This window comes from Micromys minutus (assembly GCF_963924665.1).
Source record: "Micromys minutus genome assembly, chromosome: 29".
Lineage (NCBI taxonomy): Eukaryota > Metazoa > Chordata > Mammalia > Rodentia > Muridae > Micromys > Micromys minutus.
Window position 1 is genome coordinate 33,923,311 of NC_137964.1, and position 27,078 is coordinate 33,950,388.

At 53.4% G+C, this 27,078-nt stretch overlaps 1 protein-coding gene across 1 annotated transcript in view; it reads left to right on the forward strand.

Annotated features, from left to right (window-relative positions):
* The window catches only part of KIAA1671, a gene marked incomplete at its 5' end in the record, with an annotated part of 24,268 nt that extends 1,850 nt beyond the window's left edge, over positions 1-22,418 (forward strand). The window contains 7 exons of the mRNA XM_080941340.1: positions 8,229-8,347; positions 12,311-12,554; positions 13,743-13,917; positions 15,522-15,640; positions 16,137-16,279; positions 16,825-16,907; positions 18,284-22,418. Coding sequence (XP_080797466.1) covers positions 8,229-8,347; positions 12,311-12,554; positions 13,743-13,917; positions 15,522-15,640; positions 16,137-16,279; positions 16,825-16,903 — 879 coding nt within the window. The 3' untranslated portion in view covers positions 16,904-16,907; positions 18,284-22,418. The remainder of the gene's footprint in view (positions 1-8,228; positions 8,348-12,310; positions 12,555-13,742; positions 13,918-15,521; positions 15,641-16,136; positions 16,280-16,824; positions 16,908-18,283) is intronic.
* Between the last annotated feature and the right edge of the window lie 4,660 nt (positions 22,419-27,078).

The following is a 27,078-nucleotide window of genomic DNA, read 5'->3' on the forward strand; positions in this document are numbered from 1 at the left end:
GCTGCAAGGTAAATTATGTTCATATACACTAGATAGAAGGCAGGAGATAGCACCTGGGTTTGTTCATTTATTCAGTCAACTGCCCAGTTTGGGTCTCTTTCTGTCTTCTGTAGGCATCTCTGAGCATGGCCCTGGAGTTTAAGGGTGAAAAAGTTCCTAGCACCTACCCTTTCCTAGTTTTTAGCCTCTGGGACTGCCTGTGGGGACATAGCTTGATTATTACGTTGAAGTGGGAAGACCTGCCCACTGTGGGTGGCACCATTCCCTAGGCCAGGGCCCTGGAATGTATAAAAAGGAAAAGTGAGTTGAGCACAGACATTCATAGCTCTCTGATTCCTTATTGTGGATACAATGTGGCCATCTGGTGGACACTCTTGTCACAGTGGCCTCTCAGCCGTATTAGACTGTACCTTGGGACTATAAGAGGAATTAACTTTTCCCCTTCCTCCAGGTTGCTTTGGAGGGCAGGCAGGCGACACTTCCTGGGGCAGCAGTGCCCTAGGTGAGTGTTTGGAGATGTGACATGAGCTGCTCCAAGGATGCTCTTTCCCTGTGCCTCAGTTTCCTTCCCTGAAGAGTGGCAATCACAGAACCCTCACAGAACCCCGAGTCTTGGGCTTCAGTGGATATCCTAAGTGCTGTAATACATGTCTATTGTTACTTTTCCTGTTTAATGTCAACCTTCGGCTCCTACATCTGTGAAATGGGGTATTGACAGTGTCTGTTATGGGAGTTAGTAGTGAGTGTCTAACTGCCACTCACAGGCTGCGTTTGTCCCAGGACAGCTGTGAGTGCATGACACACAGTGTCAGATGGTTGGACACACCTAGTAGAGAACCCACTAAGGTGTCTGGCACAACCATAGGCTGTACCAGGCACTTCCATGTGTCCCCAGTTTTCAGGAATTTCCAGGGGGGCAGCTGCCGGTTGCTGCTGCATAAGATAACCCGAGTAACATGGCAACTCAACTTTTTCAAGATTTATTTGTAATCCTGTGTGCGTGCACATGCACACATGCATGTAGGTGCCCTTGGGGACCAGGAGGAGGCGCTGGGTGCCTGGAGCTGGAGATACAGGTGGTCCTGAACTATCTGACCGGCCATGAATTTAACCCATGTCCTCAGCAAGAGCAGCAAGCTCTCTCCAGGCCAAACTTAACACTTCTTGATGCCAGACTCTGGTGGGGTGGTCACCCACTCGTGGGCTCCTGTGGACTTTACCTTGTCGGAGGCCAGGCTGGGCTGGGGTGTGTTCATGGTCTTTTCTACTTCAGAAGTTTTCTGGAGCCATGCCTCTCAGGACGTAGCCCTCGAGTAAGCCACAAGCTTTTATACTCTTATCTGATACACAGAGCACAGGCTGAAGGAGTTCTGTGGGGCCCCAGCCAACCAACTCAGCTGTTACCTCCCTTTATAGCCTCCCCAACGCCTGATCCACATGCCCATCCCCGAAACTAAAGCCTTCTCCTGCAGACCAGCTGTCTGGCGTGTTCCTATCACTTGGGGAAAAGTTGTCCCAAGATGGAGACAGGGTGTCTCTGCCAGAGCCATCTCGCCACAGCCCCTGTGCTGATGGCTTCCAGCCATGCAGATCTGAAGCCCGTATTGACAAGGTCCCTTCGCCTGCTGCTCTTGCGGGGGCGGGGCAGGGGGAGGGCAAACCGGCAGTGTTGTGGCCCCAAGGGACTTGTTGGGTCTTAGCTGAATGGTGAACGAGTTGGCCTGCTGTTACAGTGTTTGGTAAGATGTCTGAGCACCATGTCTTGTACTGGCCTCCGCTCATCACTGCACAAACGCCAAGTGTGTGCAAGCTCTGGTCAGATACTCAATAGACTCCCAGAACCCTGAGCACCCCACACCCCCTTTTCCAGATGGGGAAACTGAGCGTTGTTCCAGCTAGCAACCGGAAGAGCTGGCTCCATCCAGCTGGGTCACAGAGTCTTGCTCAGGACAGTTAGCTTGCTCCACCCCCTACACACACACACACACACACACACACACACACACACACACACACACACACACGAGTGTAGGGACAAGTCTCAAGTCTGCAGTGTGAAAGGTTGAGGTATAAGGTGCTCCCAGCCAGACCCTATTAGCCGATCTACTGAGTGTTTGCGAATCTCGATTTGGTTCTAGCCCCCAGGAGTAGGCATCGTCTCCACCTTTGAGGCTGCAGAGAGCCACTGAGACCCGCTGACCCACCGGGAGATGAAGCTGAGGCTTGGAGAAGGGCAGCGAATGGTGGGAAGTGTGGGCACAGTTAGCCCCCTGGTTCTGGAGCTCAGGCATACAAGGCCCGGGCTTGACCGGGTGTCTGTCTCCTCTCTCCCCTTCTCCCTTCTGTCCCTGTCTCCCCTGCCAGTTCCCACTGAATACTCTCACCCTACTTGGCCCTTGCTCTGAGAAGTCGCTGCTGAGGCCCGGCTGCCTTAGAGCCAGAAAAACTAGGAATGTGCTCAGTCCCAGGCATCCATCAAACCGGGGGTCACACTCCAGTCCTACTGTTTTCTAGGAGTGTGGGTGTTCTGGAGCCTGTGGAATCCTTTCTCTGGGCCTCAGTCTCCTCCCCTGTGAAATGGGTTCATGCAGGGTCCTACATCACAGGTCCACTGGGATGCGTGGCGAACATGACTTTTGTGCTCCCAGGCTGACCTGGGCATGGGAGAGGAATTTGCTGTGGAGTAACGGGACAGAGCAGGAATAGGTCCATGACTGCATGGCTCTGAACACAGAGCGGTAGGGGAGGGGCTGCACTGTCAGCTGCTGCGGCCGCTTGACTCAGGTCTCTTTCTTAGGAGATGTGTCAGACGCTCAAATCCATGCAGGTCTCGAGTTCTCCTGTTCCTCCTCCCTAGTGTCTGCTTCTCTGGCTTGGGAACTCATTCCTATTCATTTTAATATGTATGTATATGCGTGTATGTACATGTATGTATATGATGTATGTATGTACATGTATATGGTGTATATGTATGTGCATATATGTATATGATGTATGTATGTATACGATGTATCTATGTATATATATATGATGTATCTATATGCATGTATATGTGTGTATGTATATAATGTATGTGTGTATAGGTGTATGCTTATGATGTATGTGTGTATATGCCTATGTGTATGTACATGATGTATGTATATGTATATACATATATGTATATGTGTATATATGTGTATGTATATCTGTATATATATATGTTTACATGTATATATGTGTATGTATGTGATGTATGTGTGTATATGTTTGTGTATGTACATGATGTGTGTATGAATATTATGTGTATGTGTATATGATATATATTTGTATATGTATATGTGTGTATATGTATATATGTGTGTGTGTATGTATATGATGTATATGTGCATATATATGTGTATGTATATGAAATATGTATGTATATGTGTGTATATGTGTATGTATGTATATAATGTATGTATATGTCTGTGTATTTATGTGATGTATGTATATTTGTATATGTGTGTGTGTTGTGTATGTATATGTGTATATAATGTATGTATGTATATGTGTGCATGAATGTGTGTATATGTGTATATGCATTTGCAGAGACATGTATTCCCAATATATTTACTCAGTAACTATTACAGGCCTGGCATTTCCCCAAGGGCTCGGGCTGCAGGTCTGGAGTCAGGAAAGTACCGCTTAAGGACACATGCAGTCTTGCCAGCCTCCTGCTTGTCATGGCACTTGTCATGGGCATTTGTTCACTCACAAGGTATCGTCACTTCGCTGTTACTGACAAAATACCCAAGCAAGGCAGCAGTGGCTCATGGCTGGAGCTGGAGAGTGAGGTCATGCGACATCCATAGTCAGGAAGGAGGGAAGGATGGATGCTGGTGCTCAGCTCGCCTTCTCCTCAGTATTCAGTCTTCCACGCTGGACTGTGGGGTGAAGCCTCTCATGCAGTGAGGCTCTCCATCTTAGCCCCTCACAGACACGCCCACGGGTGCCTCTCCTGGGTGAGTCTAGACCCTGCCAAGTTGACAGTTTGTACAACAGGACGGCAGGAAGGAGTCGGGTGCGAAGTCGCAGTCTGTAAGGGGCGATTTCACTCTTCCCACACCCGTGAGCCTATTTGCTGTGGACCCTCTGCTTTCTTTGTTTACACCACCCATAACTGTTCAGACAGGATACTTTCCTGGAACGCTGTCCTCGGGACCCTTCGGACACGTCTTTCTGTGACGGTGAACGTTCTGTATGCGTGTCACTTACTGCACAGCGTGGGCTCCGCACTCTACGCCCCACACCCTCCTCTTGGTTTAGGCTCTTCTCATGTTTTACTGTGATGGTGACTCCTGCTGGGAGTGGCTCTGCTTGTCTGCCTGAGATGAACGGCTGCCACTAACCCTGCCGATTCAGCTAAACCTGCAGGTTTTAAACGGGGAGACAAATGTTCTGACTTGTTTCCACATAGACTTTAGAGGTGTGGGCTAGACTGTTCTCTCAGTACAAACCTTGGGGAGTAACTTCCACCCACCGTGGTCCTGGGGCTGGTCAGTTGCTGGGCCAAGCCAGTGGGCTTTCAAATCCCAGATTCCTGGCTTCTTTTCTTTTTTTCCCCCTTCGCTTCCTTCCTTCCTTCCTTCCTTCCTTCCTTCCTTCCTTCCTTTCTTCCTTCTTCCTCTCTCTCTTTCTTTCTCTCTGTCTTTCTTTCTGTGTCTCTGTCTATGTCTCTCTCTCTCTTCTTCAGGACAGTGTTTCTCTGTGCAGCTCTGGCTGTCCTGGAGCTCCCAAGTAGACCAGGCTGGCCTTGAACTCACAAGAGATCCTCCTGCCTCTGCCTCCTGAGTGCTGGATCAAAGGTGAACATTGCCACCCAGCCTTTCCTGAGGATTTCAAAACATTGTTTTCCGGTGTATGTCCTTATCAGAACCTTCTGGAGCATGTGGGAAAGGTAGAGCATTAGGGGGGGTCTGAAAAGAGCTGTGGAGCCCCGCTACCTCCAGGCCCTGCCGCTCGCCCATCTGCAGATCTATGGCAGAGGCCGGGGTGTTGACACTTGGCTCCTACCAAGTCTGTTTTCCTTGTCTACTTTTGTTCTTAAGCTTTGAGATGGGTTTTTGCAATGAAGCTTTGACTAGCCTAGAACTCGGTACATAGCCCAGGCTAGCACTGAACTCACTGCAATCCTTCTGCCCCAGTCCCCTAAACACTGAAACTGTAGGTATGAGCCAATCCCAGCAAGCTTGTTGATGTTTTTCCAGACTTGCACCTGCCTGGGTCACCAGGGAACATGTCTTTTGCAGATTCTTCATGTCTTTGGGGGCTGAGAGGACATAGCAGTGTAGGGTGGGTGGAGGCTTGCAGCGTTATGGAGGGAGATGGAAGAGAAGGACCTTTTCTCTCCGGGAAAGCAGGGATTCAGTCATAAACAGGGAGGCTTCCAAAGAAGGAGGCTGGACTGCCGAGGCTCAGGACAGGTGAGGTCAGGATCTGTGCTGCTGTGAGGGGGGAAGAAGCTACACTTGGACTGAGAAGTCTGAGAGTCTTAGCTTCTGTGAGCCCCTGCAGCAAGCGCAGGAGCAGCTCCCGGGTGTCTAAGGAGGGGCCGCCTTCAGGGTGCAGGTTTTCTCTTAACCTTCGTCTACCTTTGACTGCCGTGGGATTTTCTCCTAATCACCAGAGGTTTTAGCTGCTCTCCACGCTAGACCTGTGCGAAGGGCCGCAGCGGCTGTACAATCTAACCCTCGATGTCACGGGAAGTTGCAATGGAGGTTATTTGTCTCCTAAGAGAGCACTTGGCCGGGGAGGCCGCCCCTCTGTGTACGTCGGAAAGGACGCTGATGGTTACAGCATGCCATCTGCACCAGAACAGAGTGTGCTCTGACCCAGTGTTGCCCAGGAGGCAGGTGCCACAGAGGCCTTTGCTTGCTGGTGTGTCTGCTCACCAGCAACACCCCCACTGAGCGTGGGCACAGCTGATGACGTTCAGTCAGCAGAAGGTTTTCCCTCCAAGTGAGCTTTGAACGTAAGGCTTTCTAGAAAGTTTAAGAGCTGCAAGTCCTCCGGGAAGTGGCTGATTGTGGGGCTTTGTAGCCACGAGAGCTCCCAGAAGATGTCGGCACTGAGTTTGGGTGGAGTTGGGGAAGGGTCAGCTCTGTGACATCTGCTCCGTCCTGAGAGAATTCTCCATTCCAGGGAGAATTCAAGAGTGCCAGGCCCTGGAACATGTCTCATGTTCCTTGGGATGCAAAAATACAAGCATTGCTGGTGTTCCCACCACCCCATAATATGTTGTCGTCCAACCCCTGTGCTGTCTCAGGCCGGGAGAGCCATCGGTCAGCCTTTTGGGCCACACTGCGTTCAGAGAGTCTGGGGGTGCACACCGAGACACTCGTGTGGCCTGAGGATGAACACCCTGTGCCTGACTGTGTGTCAAAAGAGTCAGCTGCTTAGCAGTCACCACCCTCAGGACTCTTACATGACCGGCACTGTGTCCCACATGGAGGAATGTTCTCTGGCCACCAAGGATGGAGAATGTGGAGGGACTGACCCAAAGAAAATCCCAGACCAGACTCAATCAGGATGTTTTATTTGGGTGATGGATTATTTACAGATATTTCCTATGAATGTGTGTCTGTGTATATGCGTGTGTGTGTGTGTGTGTGTGTGTGTGTGTGTGTGTGTCTGTGTGTGTGTATATTTCTGTGTGTATGGAGTGTATATGTGTGTGTGTGTGGGTGTGTGTCTGTGTGTATGTATGGGTGTGTATGTATGTATGTGTGTGTGTGAGTGTGCATGTGTGTGTCTGTGCATGTGTGTGTGGGGGTGGGTGTATAGGTGTGTGAGAGTATGGGTGTGTGTGCATGTGCATTTGTGTATATGTATGTGTGTGGGTATGTGCATGTGTGTCTGCATGTGTGTATGCATGTGTGTCTGTATGAATGTGTAAGGCGTGTGCACGCTCAGGTGTGCCTGCATAAGTGAGTGTATGTGATGCTGACAGATGCTCTACCCCTGCTCCCATTGTAACTTCTTTGCAACAGAGGCCTCAGGCCGCACAGAAAGGCTGTTCCTGATGCTGCACAGCCGAGATGGAGTGGGAGGAGGCCATGCCAGGATGACCTCCCTCCTCGTCCCCCTCCAGAGTCCTTGTGGAAAGATGGTAGCTGGAACGTCATGAGAGGCCAGGCCGGGAGGCCATCTGAGTCACTGCGATGGAGCAGCCCATCCAAGGCCACTTTTGCTTACTCTTGAGAGCTCCAGGGCAGAGTGGCTGGTTTCCATGGCGACAAGACAAGGCCTTTCTTGTGCCATCCGGATGAGTGGGGAAGTCAGGAGTGCAGGTGTCACACTGACTCATGAGTCACTACTCATGTCAGGCCCACAGTTCTGTGATGGCCTGTCCCTTTGCTCCCAGCCTGCAGTCACACCAGTGGCCCAAGGGTGTCATTTTTCCCGTTGTACAGTAGGGTTGGATTGAGCTCTATGAGGTGGCCTTGTGTCAGGCGACTTGGTGCAGGGTCAGGGTCACTGCTGTGCGGGTGCTGGGCTGGACAGGGCTGGGAGGTGGTCTGGTAAATCTGGAAAGTGGGTACAGGCCTGCCTGCTGTTTCTAAAGTATTGTGGAGGAAGGAGATAGGTTGCACTGTGTTGAATGGGGGCACTGACAGGGTCAGGTGACACCCATCAGGGTCTGTACCTGGCTCTGATAAGTTACTTTTCTTGGCACTGTATCAAGATTCTGGCTAATGGATGGGATTCTGGTTAACTGAGGGGATTCTGGTTAATGGAGGGGTTCTGGTTAATGGAGGGGTTCTGGTTAATGGAGGGAATTCCAGTTAATGGAGGGGAGGTTTTCTCTGCCCACCGCTCCAGAGAACACGGTCCACTGTGGTGGGAAGGCCTAGCCATTGGGGGCTGCTTGGTTCTTGGTGTTAGAAGTTTGTTCACATGAAGGATCTGGAAGGAGGAAGTGGGACAGATTCACTCTAAGCCTCCAGCAGCCCACACTGCTCCGGAAGCTTTATGCCCCAAAGATTTCATAACCTCCCAAATGGAGACTAAGTGTTAACACAGAGGCGCCACAGGGGACAGTCATACTGAACCAAGGCACAGCCCGTCAGGAGTGCTCACCTGAGTCTAGAAATTTCTGATTCCTGTTGTGTCTCCTTTGCCCTGACATGGGAGGCTCCCTGAGAGGCAGCAGGGACCCGGGTGCTGTGGGGCATGTGACAGTGCCTGACTCCCTCCTTATGTCCTTGCAGAACCAGCTGAAGCAGTGTTTCTCCAGGCGAGCCCCGGAGGCCAAGGACACTGACACCCTCGTGCGGGAAGCTGACAGCCAGTATGGGACCTGGGCAGCCGAGCACCAGAATGGGGACAGGTAGGACACAGCTGGGTGAAGGTGCCAGGCCCCTGGTGACAGATGGAACGGAAGGCTGCCTTGGTTAGGGTTTCTGTTGCTGTGATTAACATGGTGACCTAAAGCAATTTGGGAGGAAAGGGTTTGCATCTCCACACACAGTCCATTACTAAAGGAACTGGAGGCAGGAGCTGACACAGAGGCCAGGGAGGGGTGCTGCTTACTGGCTTCCTTCCCCTGGCTTGCTCAGCCTGCTTTCTTATAGAACCCAGGGATGGCCCCGCCCACAGTGGGATGACTCCGCCCACAGAGGGCGGGGCCCTCCCCCATCAGTCACTAAGTAAGATCACTAATGTCTCACAGCCTTGTGTACAGTCTCCTCTTACAGGGGCGTTTTCTCAGTTGAGGCTCCCTCCTCTCAGATGCCTGTAGCTTGTGTCAGGTTGACATAGAACTGTTCAGCAGAGTCTCCATGGCTGACTCAGAAATTTTCGTATTGTAAGGAATTATATATAACAGGAAGAGGACATTGTTGTACAAAGGGCGTAAGAAAACCACAAAAAAAAAAAAAAAAAAAGAAGATGGAAATCAAGTACAAAATATCGGCAACATCCTGGACACAGCTAAGAACATCACAGACAGGCAGACCCACAGGACGGACATATAGACGGACTTAGTAAACTCAAACACTACTGTGAACAGGTGACAGATCAGCGGTGCAGGCCACGGTCTTGGGTACCTGGTGGTAGCAGAACATTCTGAGGTTCGTCAAAGCCGAGGTCCCCAGCACCTCCGAGGTCAGGTCCCCAGCACCCCCGAGGTCGGCTGCACAGTGCTGTGAGTGTGTGTCACTCCTGGTAAGCTCTGTGTCCGGTGTGTTTTTCAACTATGCACACACACTGAAGCGGACAGACGGCAGTCTCGGGTCCATGCCAATCCCAGGAAACAAATACACACAACGAAAAACAGTAACAGCCAACATCAGAGTGTAAAACCAAAGAGCTACTCTTGGCCCCAGGGTCACAATTGCATTTCTGTGTCTGCTGTCAGGTGTGTGTGTGTGTGTGTGTGTGTGTGTGTGTGTGTACACGTGTGCCTGGTGATTCATGGTCCACATACTATTCTATAAGCAACATAAGCATGTGTGTGGCTCAACCCTCCTCTGCCTGGCTGGGAAGGAACTCTTGGGGCAGCTGTTGGGAGCTGCAGAGAGGAGGTGGCAGAGAGCCCACCCCTTCCTCATGGGGACGCAGGTTGGGTGAATGAACATCCCCATGGCCTCTTGCTCCTCCACAGAAAAGGCTTGTGTTTGGCGTCTGCTGCAGGCTCTGGTCTGACTAGCCCTGTGGTCTGTGGGCATCATGCCAGGGGGGGGAAACTGAGGCTTAGAGGCAGGAACCTGAGTAAAGAACACTATGCCAGTGGCTGAGTGAGCTGGGCATGTACCCGGGTCCCCCATCTCTCCCACCGCCCGAGGCTCTGATTGCACCGGGATTCACTGCTGGTTCCGAGCTACCCCTGAGTTAAAGCTGGATAAAACTGGTGAAACCAAGTCTTACTTCTTTTAACTCCCTGTCTCCTAACCTGTGACTCATGCGTGTAGTGAGCTTCCTCGGGTGTTTGTAAGCATCCCTGAGGTAGTTCCCCACTGTCTGGTTATCTGTGCCTGTCTCCAAAAGGACCCCGAGTCCCTGCAGGACCCCATTCCTCCAGCTTCTGCCTAAGATCAGAGACCTTGAGCTTCCAATGGTGGGTGCCCCCTGCTGTCCTCTAGAGGAACTGCAGCCTTCCAGGACCAGGCTCTCTTGCCTTGGACAGTGGTGCCCCCTGCTGCCTGGAGGGTGGTACTTCCCTCAGCCTAGGGGTTTGTCCTCTTCCTGGTTAACATCCTCATACTCCAACCATGGAAGCCTCTTGGAGCTGGAAAACAGACTGGCACTGGAGGATTGAGGGTTCTTCCCCAGCTGTGTCAGATGAGCCGTCCTGTGCAACATTGTCTCTGCTCTGTTCTTTCTGTCTGAGCAGAGGGTGTGGCTACAATGTTTCATCTGTAGTGCTCCTGATGACCTGGGTTGTGCCCAAAAACCCCTCAAGGTGCCATATTCTACATAGTGCCTGGAAGGGTAGGTACTCATGTCTCCAATGAGTGTGAGGAGGGAGGGACTGAGTGTGAGAGGGAGGAGGGACTGACTGTGTGAGGGAGGAGGGCCTGAGTGTGTGAAGTAGGAGGGAGTGTGTGTGAGAAGGAGGGAGGGACTGAGTGTGAGAGGGAGGAGGGACTGAGTGTGAGAGGGAGGAGGGACTGAGTGTGAGAGGGAGGAGGGACTGAGTGTGAGAGGGAGGAGGGACCGAGTATGTGAAGTAGGGAAGGACTGAGTATGTGAGGGAGGAGGGATTGACTGTGTGAGGGAGGAGGGAGGGAATGAGTGTGTGAGGGAAGAGGGCCTGAGTGCAATGGAGGAGGGAATAAGTGTGAGAAGGAGGGAGGGACTGAGTGTGAGAGGGAGGAGGGAATGAGTGTGAGAGGGAGGAGGGACCGGGTATGTGAAGTAGGGAAGGACTGAGTGCATGAAGGAGGAGGGATTGAGTGTGAGAGGGAGGAGGGACTGAGTGTGAGAGGGAGGAGGGACTGAGTATGTGAAGTAGGGAAGAACTGAGTGTGTGAAGGAGGAGGGACTGAGTGTGAGAGGGAGGAGGGACCGAGTATGTGAAGTAGGGAAGGACTGAGTGTGAGAGGGAGGAGGGACTGGGTGTGAGAGGGAGGAGGGACCGAGTATGTGAAATAAGGAAGGACTGAGTGAGAGGGAGGAGGGACTGAGTATGAGAGGGAGGAGGAACTGAGTGTGAGAGGGAGGAGGGAATGAGTGTGAGAGGGAGGAGGAACTGAGTGTGAGTGGGAGGAGGGACTGAGTGTGAGTGGGAGGAGGGACCGAGTATGTGAAGTAGGGAAGGACTGAGTGTGTGAAGGAGGGAGGGACTGAAAGAGGGAGGAGGGATTGAGACTGAGCGAATGGGTTACTGAGCTAGCAAGTGACTGAGTGAGTGACTAAGAAAGTAACTGAGTGAGCAAGTGAATGGCCGAAGGGAGAGGCACTGAGTGGATGGCTGACTGACAGCTGACTGGCTGAATGAATGACTGAATGAATGAATGTCTGGTTGACTGAGTTACTCACTGGCTGGCTGGTTGTGTGAGCAAAGCAGCTGTTGGTCTAAATCAGGAGGCCTGAGGCCAAGTCTTCTGCTGGTTCTTAGGGACCCTCCGACCTGCCTCGCCCTCCCCTGGTGGAAACACAGCGTGGGCTGCCCGCATGGGACCCCGCCTCATGTCAGATGCTGTGCAGGTCATTGAAGGAGTGTGCAGAGCGGGGGAAGGGGGTTTGTCTTTGGAAAGGCCCCAGGATTAGTGTTAGAGGTGGACTGATGAGTCCCGGCCGGTGTCACATGGCAGGGCCTGAGGCCTGAGGCCCCTGATGCTCTTCTTCAGAGCCTTGAAATTCACCACATACCGCCCACAGCCTGTGTTGACTCTGATTCATATTCTCTGTCTCTGTTCCTAGGATCTCTGTCTTTCTGTCTCTCTGTCCGTCTCTCTCTCTCTTTTTCTAGGGTCTCTGTCTCTCTCTGTTTCTGGGGACAGGTGGTTGCTGTATAGCCCAGATTGGCCTCCATCCCCGACCCCCTGCTTCTGTCTCCTGTTGGAGATTCCAGCTGTGCTGCCACTGCTCCAGGTTGGGTCTTGGCTCCCTTTTGCAGCCTGCACCCAGCAGCTCCTGTGTTGGGTGTGTGTGCAGTCTCTGGAGTCTGAGGAGCATCCGTGTTCTGCCCCCGAGCAGTGTCTCGTGGGACAACAGACCCCTAGCTTACTGTCACCAGGAAGCCCCGCTGAACTCTTGAGTCTGACTCTGAACCACATGCTCATGTGCTTGGGGGTTCGGTGTTCTGGGACCCTCGGGGACCTCTGTCACTTTCTGCCTTTCCTTGCAGTTTTGGCCCCGAGTCTCCATCTCCCGACAGCAGCGCCGTGTCTGCGGGGAAGCAGCCTCCAGGCAGCCAGTTGTCCTCGTACACGGAGTCCACATCGGTGGATCAGCATGACAGCTCCAGGGACCGGCGCAGCTCCAGCGTGGACCGCTCCAGTTCCGAGCTGGAGTCCACAGATGGCCCTGAGGGTCCGCCTCCGTCAGACATCTGTCCTGCAGAGGGAGAGGACGATTTCTCCTTCATCCATGTAAGCCTCCAGCCAGTGGGGGCGGCTGGGATGGAAACAGTCATTTACCAAAAGGAAGCTGTGGACCATGTGGGACCCCGCCCCCAGGACAGGCTCCAGAAACCCTAATCTCCATGGAGGATTCAGGAGAAGGGACCATCACTAGAGCCTCCAAGTGAGGACAAGGGACCATTGGTGGCGCCTCCAAGGGGAGGATAGGGATCACGGATAGAACCTCCAAGGGACCCTCACTCCTGATAGCCAAGCCCCTGTCCTTACTCTTGGGTCACTGACTCTCCAGATGCCCTTGAATGGCTCCTAATGGGCCTCCAAGGAGACTCGCAGCCTACACGTGGCAAGGTCTTTCCTGTGGAGCCTCTAGATAAAGAGACAAGATCAGCCTCTGAGGACCCTGTGCCACATAAGCGGGTGTGGCGTGGTGCGGCGCGCCCACCTCTCCAGGGTTTTATAAGGATTTCAGCAGATGATCCGTTATTCACTCAACAACCGCGCACTGAGCTCTCACGGCCGCCGAGCCTTGGGCTCATGTGCTCATGAGAGATGGGTCACGACTTCCTACTGTGCGCCCTTGTAAGCAGCAGAGGCATTGTCAACAGCCCCAGGCTCCATTCCCAGTCCATACTGAGAACCAAGGGGTGACATCCACTGCCCACCGTTTGGATTAGCAGGTTGACGTGGCCCCGAGTCTGCCCATAGGCTGGTGGCCCTAAGCATGGGGTAAACTGAGGTGTGTGGGATGCCATGACTTAGGTGTCCGGTAGAGACCGTTTGGAGTTGTCCCAGGATGGCCCAGTGGACATGGGTGGATTGATGGTGAGCTGTAGGTGATCCCCACCTCCTGCCTGCACCCTGGATTATCATGGGGGCCACAGTAAATATCTCAGGGACTCCATGAACATCAGACAGACAGCAAACAGGCACACATTGAGCCCCCCGTCTACATGTGCTCCCGTAGCTGTGTGACATCACAGGCTGTATCCCGTTTGCCCACTTGCATTCTAGGGCACTGCCTGAATGGCTCCCGTGGGGAAGTCGAGGCTCATGACACCGAGGGTGCCATTTAAGCTTGACACCTGGGGCCGTGCGCCCTGAGAACACTGTGTATGAACAAGCCTACACACAGTCCGCAGACAGTGCGGTCCACTTACGGTATCTTTCCTTCCTGCCTCCTCCTCGCCACCCCCAAAGCAAACCTCGGTCCTTGACTCCAGCGCCCTCAAGACCCGGGTGCAGCTGAGTAAGCGAAGCCGTCGCCGGGCACCCATCTCTCACTCTCTCCGGCGCAGTCAGTTCAGCGAGTCTGAGAGCCGGTCCCCTCTGGAAGAGGAATCACACAGCACGTGGATGTTCAAGGACTCCACAGGTATGCCGGTGCATCTGACCCGAGTTCTCTGAGCAAGAAGGCTGCACGCTAATCCCTGGGAAGAGCAGCCAGGCAGCATATTTGGGACACCGTCACCCAGGAAGCTGTCATTTTCATCCTGTAGAAACGTCCCATAGTGGGGTCTTCAGTGTGTTCTGAGTCGGTGTGTGGTGGGTGCTGCCTGTCTGTCACCCCCGCAGTTTGGGACAGAATCGAGATCTTCTTGATGCAAAGCCAGCCTGGCTACAAAGTGAGTCCCAGACCAGTGACTATACAATGTGACTTCAGAGCTACTTACTTACTTTATATGAGTACACTGTCTTCAGACACACCAGAAGTGCTCCTACCACTGAGCCATCTCTCCAGCCCATGACTCTCTTAAAAACAAACAAAAAACCCAACAACAACAACAAAACCAAAAGGCCAGGTATGATGTCACATACTTTGAATCCTAGAGCTAAGTAGCAGAGGCTGGCTAATCTCTGAGTTTGGGCCAGCCTGGTCTACATTAGCCTCTGGTCAGAGGTGGGCTTGGTCTTTGCTTCTCACTGTCCATCCATGCTAGCAAGTGGGGGTTAAATGTGTGACGGGGGCCGGGAGGAGGTGTAAAGTGCTTGTTTCACAGTTACCAGGACCTGAGTTCAAATCCCCGACACCCATGTACTCCTGAGACAAACCACTCTTCTAGCGAAACTGGTGATCTCCCGGTCCAGTGAGAGAATAAAGCCTGAGGCTGGAGACATGGCCCAGAGGTTAGGAGCACTAACTCACTGGCTGCTCTTCCAGAGGTCCCGAGTTCAATTCCCAGCAACCACACGGTGGTTCACAACTATCTGTGATGGGATCCGGTGCCCTCTTCTGGTGTGTGAGTGTCCATATGGGCAGAACTCTGTATACATAATAAATAAATCTTTAAAGTAAATAAATAAGCTTGGGAGATGGAGATACTCAGCATCATGGCATGTGCATACACACGGGCGCACACCCGTGAACACACACACACACACACACACACACACACACACATACACTGACTCCGTAATTCACTAGTGAGTGAGTGTTGGACCAGAACCATGCCAACCCACCCGGAGCAAATGCAGCTCACCACAGTGGCCGTGTACCCAGATTCCCTCTCAGGGACCTGTGGCTTCCATAACCCTGAGCCAGGAGGTATGAAAGGCTGGGGCTGACCTTTCTGAGCATGCCCTGTGTCCAGCTTAGCCGGGGGCTCCAGAGGACATGCTGTGCTCCACTGATGACAAGTTCTTAGAGAGGCATTACACCCTTACTCAGCAACTTATCACCAGGAAGCCCCTGGCACAGCCCCTGACTTAGGGGAATGTTTAAAAGAGACTCTGGAGCACTCCACATCGCCCCCTGTTGGTGGGATGTGTCACTGCTCCCAGTTCTACCTCTGGAGCGGCAGGAGCAGGAGGGTCTGCCGATGGCCAGCAGGTGGCAGAGTTGGAAGAAGTGAGTGAGAAGGACGCAGTCTCTGGGGCTCACGCCCAAATGCTCAAGCCCAAAGTGGGCTAGGAGTGTCTGTGTCCTCGTGCTTGGATGTGGGAGGGGCCCCCAGTGACTTCGAGTGCTTCTCTTAATAGAAGAGAAGTCGCCCAGGAGGGATGAATCCGATGAAGAGCCGCCCAGGCTGGAGAGGACCCCTGTCAGCCACCCGCAGAGGATGCCCGTGTTCCCAGGCATGGACCCAGCTGTGCTGAAGGTACCAGGGCTTCCCGAGAGCAGTCTGCACGCCTCTGCTGCTCCCTGTCCACTCCAAGCAATGCCTTTTCTTCCTCTCGCTCCGTCCGTCATTCAGCCTCCCTCCCGTCCTGCTTATCACATTCAACCAGCCCCCCCACTCCCCATTCTGACTGCTCATCTGTTTAACACCCTCCGCCTCCATCTGTCACCTGAACGCTGGAATGGCAGGCATGTGACGTTATGTCTAGTTTCTCCCAGGGGGATCCTGCTCACTGTCACCCCTGCCATGTGCCTGTTGACCCCATAGTGTTGCGGGCTCTGCGTCACGGTGCAGATGCAGGTGTGAGTTTGCCGGGGCCTATGCTCCCATGAGGCTATTGGTTTTTCACCTCTCAGTCCCATACTTCCGGCCTGGACCACCCCAGTGCCCTGTGAGGTGTTGCTATGGCAGCATTGCTAAAACAGGCTCGTCCCCAGACAGGAGACAGTGACACTCGACCTTCTTCTCTCCCCAGGCTCAGCTGCCCAAGAGGCCAGAAGCGGACAGTCCGGGAGAGTCTCTCAGCTGGACGCCCCAGCCCAAGTCCCCTAGGTCGCCCTTCCAGCCTGGGGTGCTGGGCAGTCGGGTGCTGCCTTCGAGCACAGAGAAAGAGGAGAGGTAAGGATGGGGATGAGGACGCTTCCTGCCCAACGTTAGGATGCTGCTGCGTGCGTGGTGCAGGCTGCGTGCGTGCTGCGTGCGTGCTGCGTGCAGGTTTTTATTATGGGAATTGGTGCTTTCCTAGAGCGGCAGCCCACGGGGGTTGGGGGGCGGGATGGCAGAATCCAGAAGTCTCTCTTCTCCCAGCTGACCCAGAACTCCAGGCTCTGTTTCCAGGAACCCCTGCCAGGCACAGCCCTCTGCATATGGGTGGAAACTGAGGTCTCCTGCTTCCTCTTAAGTTTCCGAAGCCCTTTGACAGAGTCAGGAGCCTAACTGGTTGGCTGCCCTTCAGGGAGAAGGCAGCTGCCCCACCCTGACCAGGCAGATTCTATGCAGCCTAGCCTCAGCTCTCAGGCCAGGGCTGACGGTGGTCCTGTTGTGAGGTGCTGTGAGACCTGGAAAGGTCATATGACCGTTTTGTGCCTCACTTTCCTCGATTGTAAAATGGGTTTGGTGACCCCATGACCTCAGTCGGGCTCACACCAGCTGTGTGGTTTCAGGTCAGAGGAGCACTCGCCCCAGTGGTTAAAGGAGCTGAAATCCAAGAAGAGGCAGAGCCTGTATGAGAATCAAGCTTGACCAGGTAGGACAGGCTGTGTTGGGCCACAGAGGACCTGGGGGCTCAGGAGTGAGGAGGTTACACAAAGGGACCAGGGGTGAAAGAGTCTGGCCAAGGAAGGGTATTGGGTAACCAGGGCTCTGAGCCCATGATCCTGACCTTTCTGCCACTCAAGACCTCTGGAAAGTGGGGTTGTCATATGTCCAGCCTAGCCAGAGATATTTCAAAGTTTTGCATAGGGAAATCTCAAGTGTATAAACCATGCAATTATAAGGGGACTGAACTCATGTCTCCAGGCTTACACAGCAAGCCTCTTTACCCACTGGGCGATGCTGGCAGCCCTTTAAGTTACCTGCATGGCTTCCGACCCCCAGGATGGTCTACCTGCTTTCTTGTCAGTCATGCTGTTGTCTGGGCGATGTTGACACATCTGCACATGCTCAGTAGAGGCTCATCCTGTACTTTGTGCAGCTCATCACAGTGGGATGGGCTGAAGGTGGTGCAGGTTGGTGGCACATATGGGTAGGTGGGGCCGCGTTTATTCAGGTTGCTGTGAGCCCTGCTCTCTTCGGGTCAGCAATGCCCCTGCGGCTGTGGAGTCCTTGGGCTGCCTGAGAACATGAAAGAGATTGATTGATCCTGGGCTTAAGGGTGTGGGGTGTATGCTGTAAAAGCTGTCCTGAGTGTGGTCAGGAGAGAACCACCTCCTGAATCACACACACACACACACACACAGAATCACCTCCTGAATCTCACACACACACATGCACACACCTACATAGAACCACCTCCTGAATCTCAAACACACACACACATGCACACACACAAACACAGAACCACCTCCTGAATCACACACACACGCACACACACACACACTCACACACACACACACACACAGCAAGGCCCAGCCCGAGTGGACATACTGTTTGGACTCGTTGGTCTTTCTTTTTCGGCCCTGGGGCTTGGAACCTGGGGCTAGACCAGTGCCCTGCAGATGCCTCATGGGGCTCCTTGTCTGGACATGTCTGTCACACTCTGGAGGATTGGGGCCTTCTGTTTATTCTGTATTGCCTGTCGGGACTGGCATGGAGTTCAGCATGTGGCCACAGGGGGGCAGTGTTCTGGTTCCCACATGCTCCGAGCTTAGCAGCTCCTCAGACAGTGTTTGCTTTATGAAGCCCTCCCTGGTGTTTTGAAATCTGACATCAGCCTCACTAGCAACCCACTGGAGGGGAGTTGAGCCCCGGGGGTGAAGCTCACTGCTCCTGGTCGGAATGCCTGCCTCACTGCTCAGCTTGCCCCAGTGAGTCCCCATCTCCCCCAAAATCCTTCCTGGGGAGAGGTTGAACCCCTGATAGCGTGAGAACCATTGCTAACCAAGGGCTGTCATTTCTCTGCAGGCAGGATGTCACTACACCCGTAAACTCAAGCCTTAACCACCAGATGTCTGAACCTGAGGCCAAGCCACCCACTCCTCCCCGACCACGCCCACGTGCCTGGGCCTCTCCACCCTGAAGACACTGTGCCGAGCCTCATCTGGGTCCCCACAGGAAGACCCTGTCCCAGGACAGAAAGATCTTTCAGCTCTCCTCAAAGAAGTGTCCAGGCCTGTGGCTCGGCCTTCGGTGTGGCAATTGACCTTTCCGCTCGCTGCATACACCTCACCAGGCCCCCTGGGCTGGAAATCGGCTCTTGGGCTCCTCCCCGGCAGCCCTTCTGGAAGGCAAGGGAGCTCTTGGGTGGTAACAAGCATTGTACTGGTGTTTCCTGGGTTGGGTTTGATTTTTATTCCCTTTTTGACAAGCTCCTTTTTCCCCACTAAAAGCCTATATTCTGATTTACAAGCACAGCTCCCCCCCCCCCCCATTCTGTTTGTACCCTTATCCTTCCTGTGAGGCCCTGTGCACAGTTGGCCTGGGTCTTACCATTTCTGTTTGCTTTAGAGGGGGATAAAGCAATAATGCAACCATTTCCCCGCCCCTGAACCTTGACACGTGCTTACGACTCAGCATCGACAGCAGGAAGGGGCAGGCAGTGTCTGCCTCAGGTTACCTGCTCGCTGCCCAAGCCTACGAAAGCTGTGACTTTCACCCTTGTCCACGTCTGGGTTGCTCTGATCTCTGTGGGGGTGACCTTTGCCCCCAGTCTCAAGCGTTATAAACCTTGGTTGGAATTGTCCGTGCCCTGGCCACTCAGGTACCAGACCTGCTCTGACCGAACACCTAAATCCCAACTGGAGCAAAGACACAAATGAGTCAGCCCGGAAAAGACGCGGCCCTGACACCGCCTCCCATGACCTACCTGGCCAAGTGATTGTCAAGGTCCGAGTGGATGTTGCTCTAACTGAAAGGCCGCTGTAGTGGGAGCCCCGGGCCAGTTGCTGGGCCACGACATCTATGATGGCCGATGTCCTCCCCGTGCTACCTACATGCTCCCTCCAAGGAGTCTCAGCTTCCGTACGTCTGCCTTGTTCCCTTAAGCCTTCAAGATCCACATCAGAAGCCCCGGCCCCAGTGGTCACCCGTCAGACACACCAGGCCAGCTGCCCAGGGCATGTCAGCAGCTTCTGGAGACCCTTTCCCAACCTTGCCTTGGTGACATGCTTGCCCCTTCCAAGGTGGTCCGTGGCTGTGGAGGGCCCAGTGTGTGGATGGATACCTGCCTGGCAGTTGTGCCCACCACTGCCCCGATGTTCTCAGAGGCAAAAGTTGCTCTCTGTAAATCCATTTCTTGCAAATGGTGTCAAGACCTGCCTTCCCCCTCATGGCTGCCCTTCTGTCTCTTGCCTCTCCCCCCTCATTTGTCCTCCCTGCCCTGCTTCTCTTTGGAAGGGTGTGGGGTGAATGGATGACCGTGCTTGGTGTCTTGGGTTAGGACAGTCACCTGTGCCTGTGGGCTGAGACCGAAGGCCCCACTCACACCCCTCCCTGAACAAGCGGTCAGCCGGAATGCACCTCTGAAATCACTTGGGGTTCAGTCTCCCCTGTAGACACTCCCATGGTCCCTGTTTTCTGTTCTGTTTTGTTTTTAGGATCCATTTTGTATTCTGTGGCAATTTTGACCCAGTAGTTTGCCAGGAATTCTTTCAAACACACCATAAGGTCTGAGAGCATGGCTCAGCGGGCGGAGTGTCTAACACACAGGAGGTCCTGGGTTTGGTCCTCGGGACCACAGAGATCAGGTGTGGTTCCCACCTGTGATTCTAGTACGTGGCAGACAGGAGGCCAGGAAGTCTAAGGACACCCTTGGCTGTATGAGAAACCTGGGCCATAAAACATACCGGGACAGAACAACGCAAAGCAGCTTTCTGCTCGTGTCTTGATTCTAACTTGTCTCCTTTCTTCTGGGGAGTAGGAGCTTAGTGTAAATAAAGACCGTGGCAGCAGGAAGTACCCCCCTCTTAAGTATCGGAAGGGAAGGCACGGCAGAGTCAACATGAGCTTCCCGTCGTTCCCTAACCCCTCACACCTGACGAGAGATCAGCTTGATTCCTCAGGAAGACCCACATTTGGATCCTGGCTCTGGTCAGGGCAAGCTTCTACATCCCCCCTATCCCCCAGCCCCGGAGCCCAAGATCTGACAGTCTCACTGGGTCGGGAAACCTCATTTAGTCCTTTTTAAAACCGGGTAAGGTACTGGGGCCAAGTAGTGGGCTGTATGCCTCTCTAGGACCCTCCTTGAAAGGAACCTGATATGCCTTAATCACGTGTACACTTCAGGCACCTGTCCCTCCTCCCCCAACCTCCCTCCTGGTGACTGGATGTTTGCAGAGCCCCACATAAGCTCCGTCTCCCCTTCGCTCATCAGCACTCTGACATCTGGGCCTTGGGTCCGCCCTCCCACCCAATAGATGGGCATTCTCCTGCGTCCTCCCTGGCCTCGAAGACGGAGGCCCTTGCCAGCGGACGTCCTCAGCTTCAGCAGAGAAACTGGTGGTCCCTGGGAGCGGGAGCCTAGTGTAAAAATCATCTCACCTCCCCAGGTTGGATGTAGGGACAGACGGGATCAGAGGGGTTTGTAGAGCAAGCAAGGGGTGCTGTCAGGTGCCCATTTGTCTTCCACAACACGACCACCTCCAGGAAGAAGCTGCCAGAGCAGAGAGTTGGAAACAGACCCACGTCCTCAACTTAGCTGCTGAGCAGGGGTTGGAAAGACACTGGTGCGATTCCCAGAGGAAGCTCAGCCAGTCCTGGCGCGTGTGTGTCCGGAGGCAGTGGGGATGAGGCCTGCTCTGTCAATCCTGGCTTTACGGCCGTTCTCCTGGTGCCCACAGATCACACCCTGGATCCAGGCTTGATTGAAAAGTGGAAAGCCACCCCCACCTCTTGTTGATATAAACCCCCGGCAAATCATTTGGGCAAGAGAGATGTCGTGCCAGCCAAATGTGCCTTTGCCCCACCACCCGTCCATAGGAAACAGATCTCCACATCCCCAGGTCCCGGACACCGCTGAGGATTAACTGGATCCACTCGGCATCTCTGAGTTTGCCTTGGCCTCGAGCCCCTCGGTGAGAGGGGACTTCCATTGACATTTTGGGAAGGTCACGTTCCAGAAGCCTGAAGCCATGGAGAAGGCAAGCTGACATGGCTTCCGTCCCTGTCCCTGTCCTGTGACCTCCCCACACCCTAGAGCATCCTTTTGTCTCTGGCTCCCACAGTGAAGGACACCTCACAACCTGCATCCTTTACCGCCCAAGAGTCTCCAGCTATTTATGTCACCTGTGCCGTGACAATCCCTGGCCGCGTCGAGCCAGCTAAAACTCTGTTATCCTCTAGAGGACAGTCTGCTTTTTACATGTCGTCCCGTACCGCCTTACAGATTCCGACATACGGGGCTCGCAGAGGTTGCATATTGACCCACAAATGACGTTTGTACCAAATTGTTTCTTTTACTTCGTTCCAGAATGATCATGACCCTCAGCAGGCATTGGATGCTGAGGTGGGAGAGTAGGACTGCGCGTGTGTGTCTATTTTCTTAACCGTTCCTCTGGGTCCCGCCCGGGATGTTTGCGTCGCGGTGGGGGAAGGCCCCGCGAGGTGCGCATCCTGTCTGCAGCATTCTGACAGCCGCCTTACCAATCCGCAAGCTGCAGGACTTCCGGGTGAAGGCAGACAGTGTGGGCACCGTAGCCAGTCCCAAGGAAGAGTCTGGCTGCATGACTGAGAATCCTAAGAAAACCTATATTTTTACTGTCAAAACAAATGGGCTTCCTGGACTTCCCGGTGACTGGATGTCCCTTGTGCTTTTATATTTTGTCACTGTAAGAGGTTTTCTGGCACAGACAAGTCAGGAGTTCAGCTGACTGCACTGAATGGGGTGAACTCTGCATGTGCAAAGGGGGCATACCCAGACTCTAAAAGTAGTAAATAAAACGTTCCTGTCAGTCGTGACTCTGAGGCTGTGTGTCCACAAGAAAGCAGTGGGGTCTCCTTGGTCCTTGGTTATTACAGGAGGGAGGAGCTGCTAGGGTTATTGATGAATAGAGACCGGGTGCTAATCAACAGCCTGTGCAATGATAGTCAATAACCTATCCATGATGAGAGCACTCTCCTACCCAGGGATATTAATCAACCCAGTGATGCCTCATTGATAACCTATCTAGGGATGGTATTGATTGACAACCTAGAGCTTCAATAACAGCTTACCCCAGGATGTTTAGTCAACAACCTAGGTAGGGATGTTAATAAATAACTTATCTGTTTCAGTTTTTTCCCCCTGTTGCTGTGATGCGCCCCATACCCAAAAGCAGCTTAAGGGAAGAAAGGGCTGGGTCTTAGAGTTTTACTGCTGTGAACAGAACATGACCAAGGCAACTCTTAACAACATTTAACTGGGACTGGCTCACAGGTTCAGAGGTTCAGTCCATCATCATCAAGGTGGGAGCGTGGCAGCATCCAGGCAGGCATGGTGCAGGAGGAGCTGAGAGTTCTACATCTTCCTCTGAAGGCTGCTAGCAGAAGACTGACTTCCAGGCAGCTAGGGTGAGAGGGTTTTAAGTCCACACCCACAGTGACACACCTACTTCAAGAAGGCCACACCTCCAAATAGTGCCACTCCCTGGGCCAAGCACATACAGACCATCACAGTTTGTTTGGCTAACATTTCCACTGTCCTTTGATGGAGGGACGTCAAGGTAAGAACTGAAGCAGGAATCAAAGCTGAATCCATAGGAGACACTGCTTACCGATTTGACTGGTTTGTTTACAGGCTCAGGCTTAGCTAGTTGGGAATTGGTGCTGCCCACAGTGAGCCAGACCCTCCTACATCAATTTATACTCAGGACAACTCCCTATGGAGATGCCCGTCGGCCATCCTAGCCTGGACAACCTTTCAGAAGAGACTGGGTTCTCAGGAGTCTGTTGTCTCAAGCTGATTAGTTAAGGCTAATTAGAGCACTACCCAGGGGTGCTAATCAACAGCCTATCTAGGGATGTCAATAGAATGCTCAGGATTTTCAAGAGTGGTGGAATGGATGGACGGATACTCAAAGGTCATTTATTAGGTTGACTTTCACAATGTGACACAGGCAACCTGACATTAGGTGTCTTCACACCGGAGAAGTTGAGGATGAACCACTTCTCAGCTGTGGAACTGGCCTCCTCAATGGTCCTTGTCCGGAGCTGAAGGCCTGGAGGGTCACTGGAAAGCCACTGGTCTGCAGTCCGCGTTAGAATGTCGAAGAAGTTAGGTTCCGATGGTAGCCGGGAACGGTGGCTGCCATGGCCAAGAGCAGCAAGCAGGCAAGCGCAAAGGCTTGTTCCTTAGATGCCCCAGCACACTGACATGGAGCAATTTGGAGAGGAAGGGTTTTATTTGACTTATAACCCCAGGGTCAGTCCATCAGTGGGGACGTCAGAACTTCAGCTGCCCAAGCCACAGTCAAGAGCAGAGAGACAGAGACACAGAGAGACACAGAGAGATGGGGGCCCGGGGGGAGGCAGCTTTGCTCAGTTCAATCTCTCAACCCTCAGCATCTTAAGGCACCCTACCACTCACATTTAGTACAGGTCTTAGAGTTTTACTGCTGTGAACAGACACCAGGATTAAGGCAACTCTTATAAAGTAAAACATTTAACTGGGGTTATGGTTTCAGAGGTTTAGTCCATTATCATGGCAGGAAGTACGGCAGTGTGCAGGCAGACATGGTGCTGAAGGAGCCAAGAGTTCTACGTCCTGATCTGCGGGCAGCCACACTGGGCAGAGATTGAGCACAGGACCTCAAGATGACCTACACAGTGACACACTTCCTCTGACAAGGCCACACCTACTCTAACAGGGTCACACCTACTCCAACAGGGTCACACCCACTCCATCATTGCTCCACCTCCTCCAACAAGGCCACACCCACTCCATCATTGCTCCACCCACTCCAACAATGCCACACCCACCCCAACATTGACACATATCCTAATAGTGCCATTCCTTGGGACAAGCATATTCAAACCACCACAGTGTGGGTCTTCCCACATCAATTAATTTAATTAAGACAGTTCCCACAGATGTGCCCATGGGCAACCCAGAGTAGATGATCCTTCCTTGAGATCCTAGGTTTTGCTGTGATTAAATTTGATCACTGCAATGCATTTCCTCAATCTAACCTTGCTAAGAGCATGTGGCTCTGAACAGCAGTTGTACTGATGTTTGGAACTGTGGGTCAGGGAATGGCTGAAGGAAATGCCGAGATAACAGAGTGCTCAGGGTGATCCAGTGTGGAGAGGCTACCATTGCTGTCCCCAGCACCACCCAGCCAGGGACAACTGCCTCCCAGATGCCTGTGGCAGGAAGTGGCAATTGGTGTGGACTATCAGTGGTAGGCAGGGTCCTGGGGGGTGCAGAATTAAGGGACAGCCATGTGATGTGTGCTGTACTCACGTGACCTTGCTTAGAGACAGCTCGGGCTGGCCTCAACCCTGCAACAGAGCCAAGGCTCCTCTTGAATTCCCGATCCTCCTGCCTCAGCTTCAAGAGTGTTGGGGCTGCAGACAGTGTCCCCACCATGGTGATAATCTGCAGCTGGTTGATTTGTGTGGTGGGACACGGGCCTCCCAGCATACCGCCTCTGAACTACAGGAGAAAGAAACCCTGCATTGTCCTGGAACGTCCCCCACAGTCCCATATGTGGAGCACCTGCTTCCCGGACAGATGGAAGTGCAGTTTTTGGAAACTGAGGCTCTTAGGAGCTGGTCTGACTGGAAGGAGTGGTCCGGGTCTAGTCCTCCAGAGTGTTCTGTCTCTGCCCCTTTCCTGTGACTGTCACCTGCTTTGTATCTTGCCTCACAGCCAAGAACTTTGTCCACTACACACCTTGTGCCGTCACACTTTCTCCAACTACGTGGAGACCAGCAACCCTGGCCCGAGCCGTCTGAAATTGCCAAGCCAAAACAGACTGCCCGCCCCTGTTTGGACATTCTGGTCACATTGACTCGGCGATAACCAGTGCATTAGTTCATGGGCCTGGGGCAATGGCTGTACAAGCAGAAGGAGCAGAGTTCAAATCTCCAGCACCTCACGAGAAGCCAGTGGTGAGCTGGGTGGTGGTGACACGTTGCTTTTAATCCCAGCACCCGGGAGGCAGAGGCGGGCGGATCTCTGAGTTCAAGGCCAGCCTGGTCTACAGAGCATGTTCTAGGACATCCAGGGCTATGCGGAGAAACTCTGTCTCAGTGGTTGGGGATGGAAACAGGAGAATTGCTGGGGTTGGCTGTGAGGGACCCTGTCTCAAGGGAACGCGGCAGAGCATGGTAAACCGGGGCACAGTCTCACTCAACCACACACACAATACATACACTCAACTTGTAGCTATGACTGTGAAGGTTCAGTGACTCGCCTCAGTCATGGAATTGCTTCAAGATCCGGAGCCTGTCTGGGGATGCTGAGAACTCTAGTAGGAAAATGGTATCTAGACACCAAAGAATGAGAATTGGGGTCACTGGGGGATTTTCGCTCCATCCCGTTTAGTCTGGCAGGCCTCCCACAAAACCAGCAAAGGCCATGGGCCCCCAGGAAGTCATCAGAGTTGCACCGGAGGTGACTGGCCTTAGGGGCCTCCCCGGGCTTACCATTAGGGTGAAATGGCCCGGACAGAATCGGGTAGACAGGGCGCTATCTCAGCAGACCGTAATGTGCTGGGCCATCAGAACATGCCCATAAATAGGCCAGCCTTGGAGGCACGCCAGTCTGGGGACAGCTGGCCCTGGAGGCAGGTTTGTACTGGACTGGGTGAGGCAGGGGAAGTGCGCCCTGTGGAAGAAGGAGCAACCTTGGGTCTCCCTGGGGTGCTTGGCCAGTGCTCCGCTCTTTTGAGGGTAGGGGCTGACCTGCAGGATCCAAGCCTGCCAACTAGGCCCAGCCACAGATGGAGCTGGTGAACTGTATTGTCTGTGGGTCTGAGCGCGAAGCTGGGTCCCAACTAAGGGGTGGGCAGCTCTGAGAAAGGGAAGGAACCCATTAGGAATACGGGGGCATCCCCATGAGGTGAGCAAACCCTGTGTCCTGCTGATGCTGGTTGGGTACACAGCCGACGCTGTTGAGCACACATGGCCTCACACCAGTGTGCCAGCCAGGTCAGGCAAGGGAGCTGAGGGTTGGGGACAGGTGTGTGCTGGATGTCTGTGTGTGTGTGTGTATGCCCACACACCCATGCTGATGAGCAGAGGTCTGCAGAGCCCAGGTCTTATGTCTCTGCCCCTTGAGGGTCCACTATGTGAGAGCCTGGAACCCAGTAAGCACTTGATACGTTTGTAGAGTGAGCGGGAAGCTTCATGGCCTGGAATGGCTTCCAAAGACCTGGCCCTTTTCATGGCTGCTTGGCCCACGTGTCTCTCCAGCCTGTGGTGGTCTTCTGCTCACCCTGGCTGGCTGTGGTGTCCAGTCCTGGGCACCGAGGCTGCAGAGAGCCCACAGAGATGCCCAGCCCTGTGCAGAGAGCATTTGTGTGTGTGTGTGTGTGTGTGTGTTGTGTGTGTGTGTGTGTTGGTAGGGAGGAGTTTAAGTCCTTTCTTCCCTGTGTTCTCAGTAAACTGGTCTTGCCTGACTGGGCCCCTGGGATTCCCCAGTCCCACCGACCACCCAGATGCACGGCCCAAAGCAGGTGTCCAGGAGGTGTTTGTTGACTGACTATAGATTTTGGTCCTCACTGCTGTTTGGTTCTCATCCCACAAGTCCCTGATCCTGCTGGCTGCATCTGGTGACCTGG